The sequence below is a fragment of the Ipomoea nil genome, unplaced genomic scaffold (genome assembly GCF_001879475.1).
Source record: "Ipomoea nil cultivar Tokyo-kokei standard unplaced genomic scaffold, Asagao_1.1 scaffold1043, whole genome shotgun sequence".
Lineage (NCBI taxonomy): Eukaryota > Viridiplantae > Streptophyta > Magnoliopsida > Solanales > Convolvulaceae > Ipomoea > Ipomoea nil.
This window is the reverse complement of record NW_017617471.1, coordinates 3,777,936-3,789,716: the sequence shown is the minus strand read 5'-3', so window position 1 is coordinate 3,789,716 and position 11,781 is coordinate 3,777,936. Positions and strand designations below refer to the sequence as shown.

The 11,781-nt window shown below is 39.0% G+C and overlaps 2 protein-coding genes across 4 annotated transcripts; one reads left to right on the top strand and one right to left on the bottom strand.

The window, feature by feature from the left end:
• Nucleotides 1–385: 385 nt before the first annotated feature.
• Nucleotides 386–2,384, top strand: LOC109182375 (transcription termination factor MTERF4, chloroplastic). The gene has a single exon (XM_019332544.1). The coding sequence runs from the start codon at nucleotides 801–803 to the stop codon at nucleotides 2,298–2,300; it is 1,500 nt and encodes a 499-aa protein (XP_019188089.1). The 5' UTR covers nucleotides 386–800; the 3' UTR covers nucleotides 2,301–2,384.
• Nucleotides 2,385–3,430: 1,046 nt separating this feature from the next.
• On the bottom strand, nucleotides 3,431–10,756 carry LOC109182127 (4-alpha-glucanotransferase DPE2-like). 3 transcript variants are annotated; one of them, XM_019332192.1, is made up of 23 exons: nucleotides 10,480–10,756; nucleotides 9,811–10,164; nucleotides 9,558–9,675; nucleotides 9,413–9,468; nucleotides 9,211–9,338; nucleotides 8,978–9,104; nucleotides 8,696–8,892; nucleotides 8,478–8,556; nucleotides 8,324–8,362; nucleotides 7,502–7,621; nucleotides 7,274–7,375; nucleotides 7,063–7,146; nucleotides 6,724–6,966; nucleotides 6,495–6,620; nucleotides 6,315–6,389; nucleotides 6,113–6,184; nucleotides 5,477–5,596; nucleotides 5,218–5,315; nucleotides 4,904–5,063; nucleotides 4,688–4,786; nucleotides 4,239–4,436; nucleotides 4,011–4,104; nucleotides 3,431–3,811 (listed from the first exon to the last, which is right to left on the bottom strand). In XM_019332192.1, the coding sequence occupies exons 2-23, from the start codon at nucleotides 10,162–10,164 to the stop codon at nucleotides 3,663–3,665; spliced, it is 2,838 nt and encodes a 945-aa protein (XP_019187737.1). In that variant the 5' UTR covers nucleotides 10,480–10,756; the 3' UTR covers nucleotides 3,431–3,662. The 3 variants fall into 3 exon arrangements, with proteins under 3 accessions (XP_019187737.1, XP_019187735.1, XP_019187736.1); XM_019332190.1 differs by having other exon boundaries at nucleotides 9,811–10,199; nucleotides 10,480–10,755; XM_019332191.1 differs by lacking the exon at nucleotides 10,480–10,756 and adding an exon at nucleotides 10,392–10,415 and having other exon boundaries at nucleotides 9,811–10,199.
• Nucleotides 10,757–11,781: the final 1,025 nt, after the last annotated feature.

The following is an 11,781-nucleotide window of genomic DNA, read 5'->3' as shown; positions in this document are numbered from 1 at the left end:
CTTGAACTTGTTGAAATGGTCACGAGTCAATTTAAGACGAACTAGCTTAGAACTTAGGTAAATTATTGTGTGGACTATGAATATCATGTACATTTTTAATGTATTAAAAGTATATTATTTTTGTACTGAAAGTACATTATAATAATAAAATAATATACTCTTAATATATTAAAAATGTACTTTCAAAAATGTACCTTACGTACATAAATAGTGTACCTTTAATATATTAAAAATGTACTTTTTATTTATCGTCTATGCAATAATGATTGTGACTTGAAAAAACCTTTTTATTGTCATTTCTATTCAGCTTGGGCTGTTTAATTTCTACTCGGGTTATGGCCCAAATTTTAGAAGCCTATTTTGTCACTGATCCCTAGCCCACCATTTAGAAACCCATATTAGTTTCCTCACAATCTTCTGCTCTTGTCTCAAGCTCCAATAATCCTCTCTACAGCCCCGCCAGGCCGCCGGAGAATGCGCCACCGTAGCCATGGTTGACAGTTCTCTTATTCCTTCATAATCTGGACCTCTCGTAGTCAGCGGTCTCAAGTGCAGAATCCCTTGGAATCCTCTTCCCAGTAATTAGCAGGGCACTCAGTTCTTTTATGCATCAGCTTCTTACCGGTGGTTTTCACGACGGAGTGCTGGTTGGACTTCGTGGCGGAGAAATGGCGTTTCCAGTAAGTGAGATGCTGCACCATCTTCTATCCAATGAAGCCTAGTTCCATATTTACATAGGTACTCATTTTATTGGTTTCAATTCTTGGGTTATTGTGGTTGCACTCTATCTGTTTGTTTAAATGACTTCCATTGTTAGAAGAAACCAACCCATCAAAGAAATCCTCAAGCGCCATAGAACCCAGTTTCTTAAACCCTCCCAAAACCCCCAACAACAAAACAAATGTCTTCCCAGGGCGGAAGCCATGTTGCCCTTCTCAACACAATCCTCTAAATTCCCTGAATATGAAATGCCTTCGGTGACATGGGGGGTAATCCAAGGGCGCAAAGAAAAACTCGTGTCACGGGTTATAGTTTGTGACTATTTGAAGAGTATAGGCATAGTCCCTGACGAATTAGAGGATTTGGAGTTGCCTTCCACTGTGGAAGTTATGCGCGAGCGAGTTGAGTTCTTGCAGAAAATAGGTTTAACTATTGATGACATGAATGAGTATCCATTAATCCTGGGGTGTAGTGTAAGGAAGAACATGATTCCTGTCTTATCGTATTTAGAAAAGATTGGGATTTCAAAGCCAAGGCTTGGTGAGTTTGTGAAAAATTATCCGCAGTGTCTCCATGCTAGTGTTGTGGTTGAGCTTGTTCCGGTTATTAGGTTTCTCAGGGGCCTTGATGTTGAGAAGCAAGATATTGGTTATGTGTTGATGAAGTATCCGGAGCTGTTAGGGTTTAAGCTCGAGGGGACGATGAGTACATCTGTGGCCTACTTGGTTAGTATAGGGGTTAACCCAAGAGATATAGGTCCAATGGTGACACAATATCCGTATCTTTTAGGGATGAGAGTTGGGACAATGATTAAACCGCTTGTGGATTATTTGGTTTCGCTTGGTCTACCAAAGAAAATTTTGGCCAGGATGCTTGAGAAGCGAGCATATTTACTTGGATATGATCTTGAAGAGACTGTGAAACCCAATGTGGACTGTTTGACAAGTTTTGGTATTAAGAGAGAAGTTCTCCCGTCTGTCATAGCTCAACACCCACAGATTCTTGGTTTGCCATTGAAGGCAAAACTGTCTTCACAACAGTACTTCTTCAACCTAAAGCTGAAAATCGATCCTGATGGGTTTGCTCGTGTAATCGAGAGGATGCCACAGATCGTTAGTCTTAACCAGCATCTAATAATGAAACCTGTCGAGTTCCTTCTTGGACGGGGGTTTCCATCCGATGATGTGACAAAGATGGTCGTGAAATGCCCTCAGTTGGTTGCTTTACAAGTCGGTATGATGAAAAATAGCTACTACTTTTTCAAAACTGAAATGGCTAGGCCTATGAAAGAACTTGTCGAGTTTCCAGAATACTTCACGTATAGCCTGGAGTCGAGAATAAAGCCGAGATACCATAGGTTACAGAGCAAGGGAATCAAATGTTCACTGGCTTGGTTTCTCAACTGCAGTGACCAAAGATTTGAAGAGAGATTGTATGGTGATTTTATAGAGGCTGAAAGTAATGGTCCATCTTTTGTTATGGGTGGAAAGTTAGAACTACCAGGAAGTGAGATTGTATCAAAAGAAGAAGAAGAGGAGAGTGATGATGAAATACTTTATAGGAGAACTGTCTCTTTGTAGTTTAACTTGTACTTCGTATTTATGAGTTATGAATATCTGTAATGCAATGCTATTAATATAAAGTTTATTCTTTTTTTTTTTCCAGATCATTGCCTCTGAAACAAATTATCAAAATTATTACTATCAAAATGAAAATATTTTCACTTTGGCTTGTAAATTTTCAAACTATTAGCTAATAGAGATTTTTATCGATCGTTATCAATAGTTGGGAAAAGCTCCATGTGAACGGTTCTTGCACATAGGTTAGTTGATCCTAAAGGTCGAGAGAAGCATAACCAACAGCGAGATTGTTTCACTTGTGCCTCAAAAAGGAAATTATGTTAAGACTCTTGAATCAAGACATGGTAGAGTGTCTCGAGAAGTTTTTTTTTTTTTTTTTTTTTTTTTTTTTTTAAAGTATGTCTACCTAGAAATGGCTCATCCGGAGATAAGATTCAGTGGTTGGAAGAGCACCGCACGTCACATGATATTCGGTGGCAATGCGTTGAGAGTTGTTAAAAGTACATAATATGTTAATTGTATGTATATCAGCCCACGACGCAGTGTGCCGCGGTCAGTGCTGTGCTGTCATTGCGGCCTTCATAAACAGCCGGCTGCCGGACTGCTTCTCTCCACTAATGGCCGAGGCGCTTGTGTGCAAGGAAACCTTGTCCTGGCTTAGGGGACGAGGGGAACAGAGGGTGGAGGTCCACACAAACTACTCTTCAGCACTACTTGTCCTCGACTACAGGATCTATCCGTTCTTACGTTGGCTACGCTATTGATGGTTGCAGATCTTATAGTGCTTCTTTTGCCTATTGCTCTTTTAATTTTATTCCTAGGTCAGCTAATTTAATAGCTCATATACTCTACGCTATTGATGGTTGCAGATCTTATAGTGCTTCTTTTGCCTATTGCTCTTTTAATTTTATTCCTAGGTCAGCTAATTTAATAGCTCATATACTTGCTTCTTCAACTTTTACTCAGACTATTGCCATGTACTGGGATGTTATCCCTCATGACACTATTGCTGGTTATCTTTAATATATGCCGTTCTTCAGTTGCTTTAAAAAAAATGTTAATTGTATGTATATACAATCTAGACCAAGGTCCAGAATATGCATGGTGAACTATGTATTTGGATTCAAAGGAGGTGGGAAAGATGCACTTTATTAATTATTACTATGAACATTTGCAGCAGAAGAAATGTATAATCATTATTCAGATTACAGTGTATGACAGCAACATAAATAGCATGAAATCTACCATAAAATGTAAAAGTAGCAATTGCCAGTCCTGCATAATTTACTATCTAGAAGTGGAATAAAAGCAATATCAACCTCATTAGACTGCTGCTATTTCTTTCTGGGAAACTCCACTTCCCTACCCTGCCAAGGGAACACTTTTCCCTTGATCGCTAGCAACATCCTGCAGCCTTCCCGGATAAGATCTCCCGCTCCCATGGACGAGATTTTTGATGATACCCGTCAGCTCTTTATCTTTGAGCAAGGACTCCATTGTCACGTGTACACCTGCACAGGAAATGCTTAGCGAAATTCACCTCAGAAAAATGCATATTTGCCCGTTTTAAGTTGGTTATGTTCCCACGCCTTTTTCCATTTTACAGAAGTTCGGGAATGAATGATAAAGAACAGTCTGGCGACGATAACAGGAAAAGAAAAGGAAAAGAACAGTTTATAGTTTCCATTTAAAGAAAAAAGAAACACTCACGATATTGCCAGTAGTGTTTTGGATTTGTTGGGTCGTTTATCGTCTCCTCCACTGCAGGGCGGGTTGTATAGGCTTCTTTGAGTGCTAGCAAATCCTGTTAATACGTAAAATAGTGATTCCAACTCTACAAACAGCTCGAGTAATCTTCGTAATGCATTGTAGTTACACAGTCCTGTATTGCTATAGAAGCTAGGACACTGCTGACATGGAAAAAATAAACGAAATTACCTGGAGAGGAAAGATTGACCACATCGATGGGGACTCGAAATGCTGATGCAAGACGAAGTAGACAATTTCAGGAGTACATTGATCAGGAGGCAAATCATCGGACCCCACGACTGTTTGAAAAAAGCGACGCCTTCTTTCGTCATCTTCTTCCCACCAGGCGCGCAGAGTGGAGCAGTCATGGCAAGATGGAGCACATACCTGAGTGTTAAGAGTCCCACATTGAAAATATAAGAGAGAACATATGGGTTTATAAGGCAATGGGTTAGACCAGCTAATTTATTGGGTTCAATCTTTTAGTGTGGTTTGACCACTCTGTGTTCACCCGGTTGTTGGTATTGGTGGCCCAATCTTCTAACAAACACCACTATGAGATGGGGGTGGAGTGTAATTCCACTCGTTCTAAGCAATTCAAAGTTAGTGAAAGAGAGGATTAGCAAAGAGAGTTTTACCGTCATATAGGGGTATGTAGAAGGAATACCGAATTCCACTCCGGAATCACTTGGCATGCGCTGAATCCGTAAGCCTATTAAGCCCAACTCTTCCATCACCTGCATAGAAACCGCAATGTGACTAGGTACCATCCATACACAAACTAGCCACAAATTTGAATATTTTACGTGTTTCTCGAAAGAGAAAGTAGTTGGTAATTTATGACGGTATCATACAGGATGAACGCAAGCGGGAATCATGCCAAGATCTTCCCCACAAGCCAACATATCCGACGAGTTCAAAAGAACCGGTAGAGTCTTAAGTGCATTTTGACGCCAAAGGCTCTCTTGCCGGTGAAAGTAATAATCATAATATAATCTTTTCAGCACATTTTTACTGCAGAAGAGTATAGCAATTGTTGAATAAGAAGTCGTGACCTCGAATAGGTTAAAGCAGTGTGTAGCATGAACCTTTTGTGAAATCATTGAAGTAAAATTATTCGATAAGCCAACCATATTATGATAAAATAGCCAATATCAAAATCCGGTACCCGTGCTCGTCTAAATCCTTGAAACTAGACGTGTCTTCAAGATTGAAACGAGGGTAAAACTTTCTTCGATCTTCTGGATCTCTGATAAGGACTACGTCCTGAGACCACCAAGAAAAAGGATCAAACATCACTATCGAGGTAAGGGAAAAACCTAGCAAAAACATTCCCGAGACGTAGAAAATGACTTCCTAAAAATAAAATACCAAGAAAATATATTCATCGCCTGACTACCTGTCTATTTAACCTACAATGTACATACCTGCAAAAGATCAAAGAGTTTTCGTCGCAGTTTCTCTTCACTCTCTCCAAACACGCTTTTCTCCAAGAATAGCTTCAGTTTGGATGCGACTTTCTTCTCGGTATTGCAATCCTCCTTGAACTACATACACCAAAGGGCAAGTACTTTCAAAAGGTGTTTTTTTTTTTCTTTTTTCAAAACTTGAACCTAAAAACTGTATGACATAGAAGCGTTGCACATCGGGTCTAATCCAGATGTCCTGAGCAGGCCCTAACGGTAGGAGGCACCTTTAAGCCCGTACCATACTCAGACTAATCCCCATTCACACCGGGCCGGCCCAATTAAGGGGCAAAGTGCTGGCTAGATTGGTTTTTTCATACAAGAGGGGGTTCGAACTCCCGACCTCTCTTAAGAGACAAGAGTGCACGGCCACTCACGCCAAACAAGCTGGTTGTCTAATCCAGATGTTGAACAAAAGAAAAGGTATAAGATGAAAATGAACAAATACTACCATTCAGATAATTTGTACGCAAACCAATAATAGAAGAAAGAATTACAATTCTCATTCACTTTAGCATTTACTACACTTTCAAAACAAATACGTATGCATAATATCAGAGCAAGGGATACATAACTATTAGGAAAAATGGAATTTACCTCGTAAAAGTTCTTTTTATATTCGTTTAAAAAGTTTGACGCAACAATAGTCCAAGAAGCTCCGAATTTTTCCTGTAAAATTAAAGCAAAAAGAAATAATAAGAAATCTAAGAACAAAGCCCCTATTATAGGTGAGTTTTCAAGTTTCAGGAAGAAATCTGTAGTTATGAAGCACATTATAGTGCCTAAATATATTAAATACCTGTAAAAATTCCGATCGAATATATGGATGGGTTAAGCGGTCGAAATCCCAAATTCCTTCAGACTCGAGCTCTTCCTGAAAGAAGATAGTATAGGCATCAATGCAAGATTAGCAAAATCCTAGTCATTTCAAAACGAGCAAAAGAAAGTGATAGTGTCTGCACGGGGACTGTAGGACTACCTGACTAATGGGGATAGACGGGCGAAATTTCCCACAGAGGCCCGTCGTGGCATGATCGGGAAGCTCCCAAATTCTAAAGAAACCCAGTATATGATCAATCCTGTAAGCCGTAAAGTAATTCCCCATCTACAAAATAAAGCACAAACAAAAAGTATTGAAACGATAATTCTGAATTTAGGGTTCTTGGAAAGGCAAATAAGAAAAATAAAAAAATCCATAATACACAAACCTGTGTAAAACGAGCCCGCCACCATGCATAGTTGTCCTTGGACATCTCTTCCCAGTTGTAAGTTGGAAATCCCCAGTTCTGCCCGTTTTTATCAAAATAGTCGGGTGGTGCCCCGGTGGAAGTATTCATGCGGAACAAAGTAGGATAGACCCAGGTATCCACGCTATTTCGGTCAACACCAATAGGGATGTCGCCTTTGAGTACCACTCCTTTCTTTCTTGCATATTCAGCAGCTTCCGATAACTGTCATCATAATCTCAACCGTGTAATATCAACTTCCGTGCCCACGAGAGGCGGAAATGCTAGAATACACGATAGTTTAGGTTCATTTTTACTTACTTGCATATGCAAATGGAATTGGATATAGTAATGAAAGCAAATTATTTGATAGTGCAAGCTGTCCTTTGAGATAAGTTTCTCAAGCTGAAGAAACGGGTTAGCATTGTTAATGGAAAGATAGATAAAAGGAATTGACGATTTTGAATTATAATTTCCCTAAATAGATGAGAATGAATTTCCTTTAACCGTGGCAGTGTAAAATCCACGTTACCTTTTCTTCTGAAAATTGAGAAAAGCGACCCCACTGGCTGTGATCCGATGTTTCAAAGAAGTCACGCAGAAAACAAAATGCAGCATAGGGTTTCAACCAATTCTGCAGTTAATGAAGCAATGGCAAAACGAAGGAATCAAAGTTGTGAAATAGTACTTGTCATATTTCCTCAAAATGATGTCATAATACAATCCTAAGACACGAAATATGAATAAAATATATGAAGACCTGATTTTTGGAAAAATATTGCTGGAAGGAACTTGAATTCAATATCTTTTCCTTCTCTTGGACGAAAATTTTCTTGGCAATTGAAAGTTTTGTAGCCATGGTAGCATCGTAATCTACAGCCTGTATTGATGCAAACCAATCAAATGAATAACAGAATTACCACGGGCATATGCGGGCTATGCGCCTTTCTTTATAATGTGTTACATAATTGCCAATCAGAACAAAAGAAAAGTTTTCGTTCTTTATCTACTCTGATGATAGGTTGAATGCAACCGAATTACATAAATTCAGATAACAGTTAATCTGATATTAGTCACAAACGGTGTTGTAAAAATCGGCCTAGGCGCTAGGCACCCCTAGGCTGAGGCGATTTCAGTCCGAGGCGGCTTTTAGTTGGCTGGCCGACTAGGCGCCCTAGGCGCCGAGTTGGGCGCCTAACTCCGCCTAGTTGACGTCCAACTAGGCTGAGTCAGCGCCCAATTCAGCCGAGTGGTATTTTTTGCCTGCTCGGTTGCTCGTCTTCTATATTCCTCCAACCATGTACTAAACTAACCATCTAACATATGTAGTTGACTAGTTTGTGGGATTATAATAGTCTAACAACTCACAGCCCTGAGTGGGAAAAGTGGAGACGATATACTCGAATTACTCGACCGCCTAGGAGGTGCCTAGGTGCCCCCGGGCGCCCGACTAGCATCTAGCGCCTTCTACAACATTGGTCCCAAATGCACAAACTTCTTGCAAAAAGAGCTGCATTCATATACATACATACAAGCACGTATGCACTTACACACACACACACACACACACATACACGAATACCTTTTTGTCCAGCTGAAGTCTTGCTTGCTTTATCTCTTGCTACACGTAAGATGGAAAAGACAAACATAAGATACAGTACTCGCTTCAGGCTCTGTTATTTATAAGATTCTAGACTAAGAAAATGAAAACGAGAGGAAAATTGTGGAGTTTGTACCTTGATATCTTCAGGAATATTCGCTGAAAGTGCGTCTACTCTTAGGTACAATGGGTGCAATGCAAATACTGAAAGTGAGCTGGAATACAAAGGAGAAATAAGCAATTTAAGCTCTAAGATGTTATACTTCTATTGATCCCATTCACCACTGAGAAAAGGAAATGCAGAACTTGATCGAAGGATTCATGTTCTAACAGTAAAGCATTGGAACACTTTACCTATACGGATATGAATCCCACCACATCCCGTTCACTGATGTGTCGTTAATTGGTAAGAGTTGAACTAAATGAAAACCAGACTCGACAGCCCAATCGACGAGCAATTTGAGGTCAAGAAACTCCCCGACGCCAAGATCAGCTTCTGATCTCACCGAGAACATGGGGATTGCAACACCAGCACCACGCCAAGGACTTTCCTGATAAAACACATTACAATTCATATTTCAGCATCGAGTGTGAATGATCTGGAAAGACTAAACAAAGTTTTTCGTGACAGCATACCCGGATCATGCCATCTGAAAGAACCAAGTATTTTGGCTGACTAGTTTTGAAGTCAATTGTAAGCTCCCGGTTCCCTCCATATTCCGAAGAACATGCTCCAGACTTGTCATATTTGCAGTATTTGTATGTAAACAGTATTAAGGAAAAGAACAGAAAACAGTAAAACGACACATTTAAGAAACAGAGCACTTGATTGTGCATGTAATCAAGATGCCTAAGGTCCAAAAGGATATTTTAAAGGAAAGTCATCCTTAGTCATCACACGTTCTGCTTGCCAAAATGAGTCGCCAATGTAGTTGAGCTTAACTCCATCTTCAGCCTTCCACTGCCCCAGATTCAAGGAGCTTCCAATCACATAAATCTGAAAATTTTTTAATACATCAACAATGCTTATAAATGTAAAACATAAGCATTTCAGAAGTAACGAGATCTTACTGATATCCCTTCATTTACGTTTGGGCAGCATATTTTGAATTGTACAATGATTGAATCTGTTTATAAAGTTATAATAAGATGGTTGTTCCCAAACAGCATATAATGCTTAAAGAGCAAGAATCATTTTCGGGAAAAGAAATATAACCTTCCTGGCCCGACTTAGTTTGGATGGGCACATGTGGTCTTTCAATGTCTAAACTCCCACTTTTACGAAAGATGACATCTTTAAATGCACTTCTAAAAGGAATACCGTCAGAACCAGTCTGCAATAAAAATTATGCAGAACTTAAATAATCGTTCTCATTCTCTTCACAAATTTAAAGAGAGATGACAAGTTTAAGTGCTGAAGTTGGAAGCATTAGAATTACAGAAAGGAAAGACGAAAGCAAAAGCCAAACCTGCCAAAGGTCACGAAGCTCTACTGAAAGACCTTCCTCGAGTCCTTCAGGCAGCACTAGTTTCCTCCTATTTCCACCTTCCCATCTCACAATATTCCTTTCATCATCGACCACGTAATAAGTGTACTCGCTTTTGAATCCAAGAGGAACAGGCACACTTCCAGACCAGATGAGCTCATCCCCCTGGTGAGAAGGTCTCAACAAAAGACCCTTCTTCACATTCCATGAACCGAGCATCGCCTCCGATCCACACACGATAAGGTGCTGCCCCCATTGAGTATAATATGGTATTCTGAAGCACACCTTCACTGACTTCAGAGGTTTTTTCCCACCTAATAATCCCAGGTTCGCCATCTGCAACAGAAATCAATTCAACTCAAATAAGATTCCTGGAAATCCAACAAAAATCCAGTTTTCAATTGATTTGAGCAAGAAACTCCAGACTTCCCACATTAACATTCCGCAAAGTGGATCACAAGGTAATCAAGATTGCATTTTTCTACACTAGAATGGATCAAAGGGAATATATCTATGTAAGAGCATCACAGATTTTCATCAAAAAGAACAGATTTTTAGCATACCCAGACTGATGTTCAGAGCATTCAACATATAAAGCACGTGCACAAATAACCCAGATTGAAGTTCAATACACAATAATTGAAATGTTACCTCTTGCTACAATGGAGATTGCAATTTGGTTCAAGATTTCCCGGAAAAGGATTGGTTTTGATCCAGGGAAAAAATACAAGAATGGCCGCGAAATATCAACAGTAGATATTTCTAGTATATTAGACAGAGGTTGGGCATGAATGCATTGACGGCCCGTAAGAGAGATCAGAAAAGTGGAGGAGAAAGGTGATAGGATTTATTATGTCTTTTTGTGAGAAGAAAGCAACGTGCAGCAATTTCAGCAATCGTATGATATCTTCACGGGGGAGCGACAAGTATGGGCGCTACTACTGCTAGGACGTCGGGTCGTCAGTTTACTTTTATGTCACTAATAATAATGAGGTGTTTGGTTGGGAGGAAATTATAAAGAATGGAATTGTAATTCGGAAATAAATTTTGAATATAGTATGAATTTAAATTATATTGTTATTATGAATCTAAAGTATAAATTTTATAAATTTACAGTATAGAAATTATTAATTTACAGTATAAAAAGTATGAATATAAAATCGTGTCCACCTTGCAAGGTGGACACGTGTTCACAGCATAATGTTGCCCACACATTATTTGAGTTTGTGACATTATTCCACTTGATAATATACAAAAATAATATGCATGCAGTACTCAAATACGGAGTAATGTACATTTAGTATATTAAAAATATATTTTTTATTTATGATCTAAACAATTGTGTGGCAGTCGTTATACCGTGGATCGCGGTGCACGTTCACCGCGGTCAAAACGGCGCGCCGTTACTATTAACAGAGCGCGCATTTTTTGATATGTTAATTACCGACTAAAACTGCAGTGTATCTAAACTGACACTATAATGTATCTAAACCGACACTGCCTCACGTATTATTTTATATATTATCAAATGATATTGTAGTTGTGCTGAAATGAAACTGCAATGTATATAAAATAAAATTGAATAACATTTCACATATTTGAGTGTATATTGTGCAATGAAGTTGTAGCTATATCGAAATGATCATGTAGTTGTGTTTTTGAAACTATAGTTATATAAAATAAAATACTGTAACATTTTCACATATTTGAGTGTACAAATGTCGAATGAAACTGTAATTATATCGAAATGAAACTGTAGTTGTGTTGAACTGAAACTGCAGTGTATACAAAATGAAACTGAATAACAGAGTTACTTTTTGGGGAATGGCGCGAAATGAGTGCCATTTCTTTATATTAAACAAAACGGCGTCATTTTGTAGCACGGTACATAATCGATTATGCACCGCGATGCACGATATAATTTGCCGTTGTATGGATCATGGTCCATAAAAT

Coding starts and splice junctions, on each gene's coding strand:
- LOC109182375 (XM_019332544.1), top strand. CDS start 801: ATGACTTCCATTGTTAGAAGAAACCAACCCATCAAAGAAATCCTCAAG.
- LOC109182127 (XM_019332192.1), bottom strand. CDS start 10,164: ATGGCGAACCTGGGATTATTAGGTGGGAAAAAACCTCTGAAGTCAGTG. Junction 8,363..8,477: donor ATATTCCTGAAGATATCAAG/GTACAAACTCCA, acceptor TCTTACGTGTAG/CAAGAGATAAAGCAAGCAAG. Junction 4,437..4,687: donor CTACATACCCCTATATGACG/GTAAAACTCTCT, acceptor CTTAACACTCAG/GTATGTGCTCCATCTTGCCA.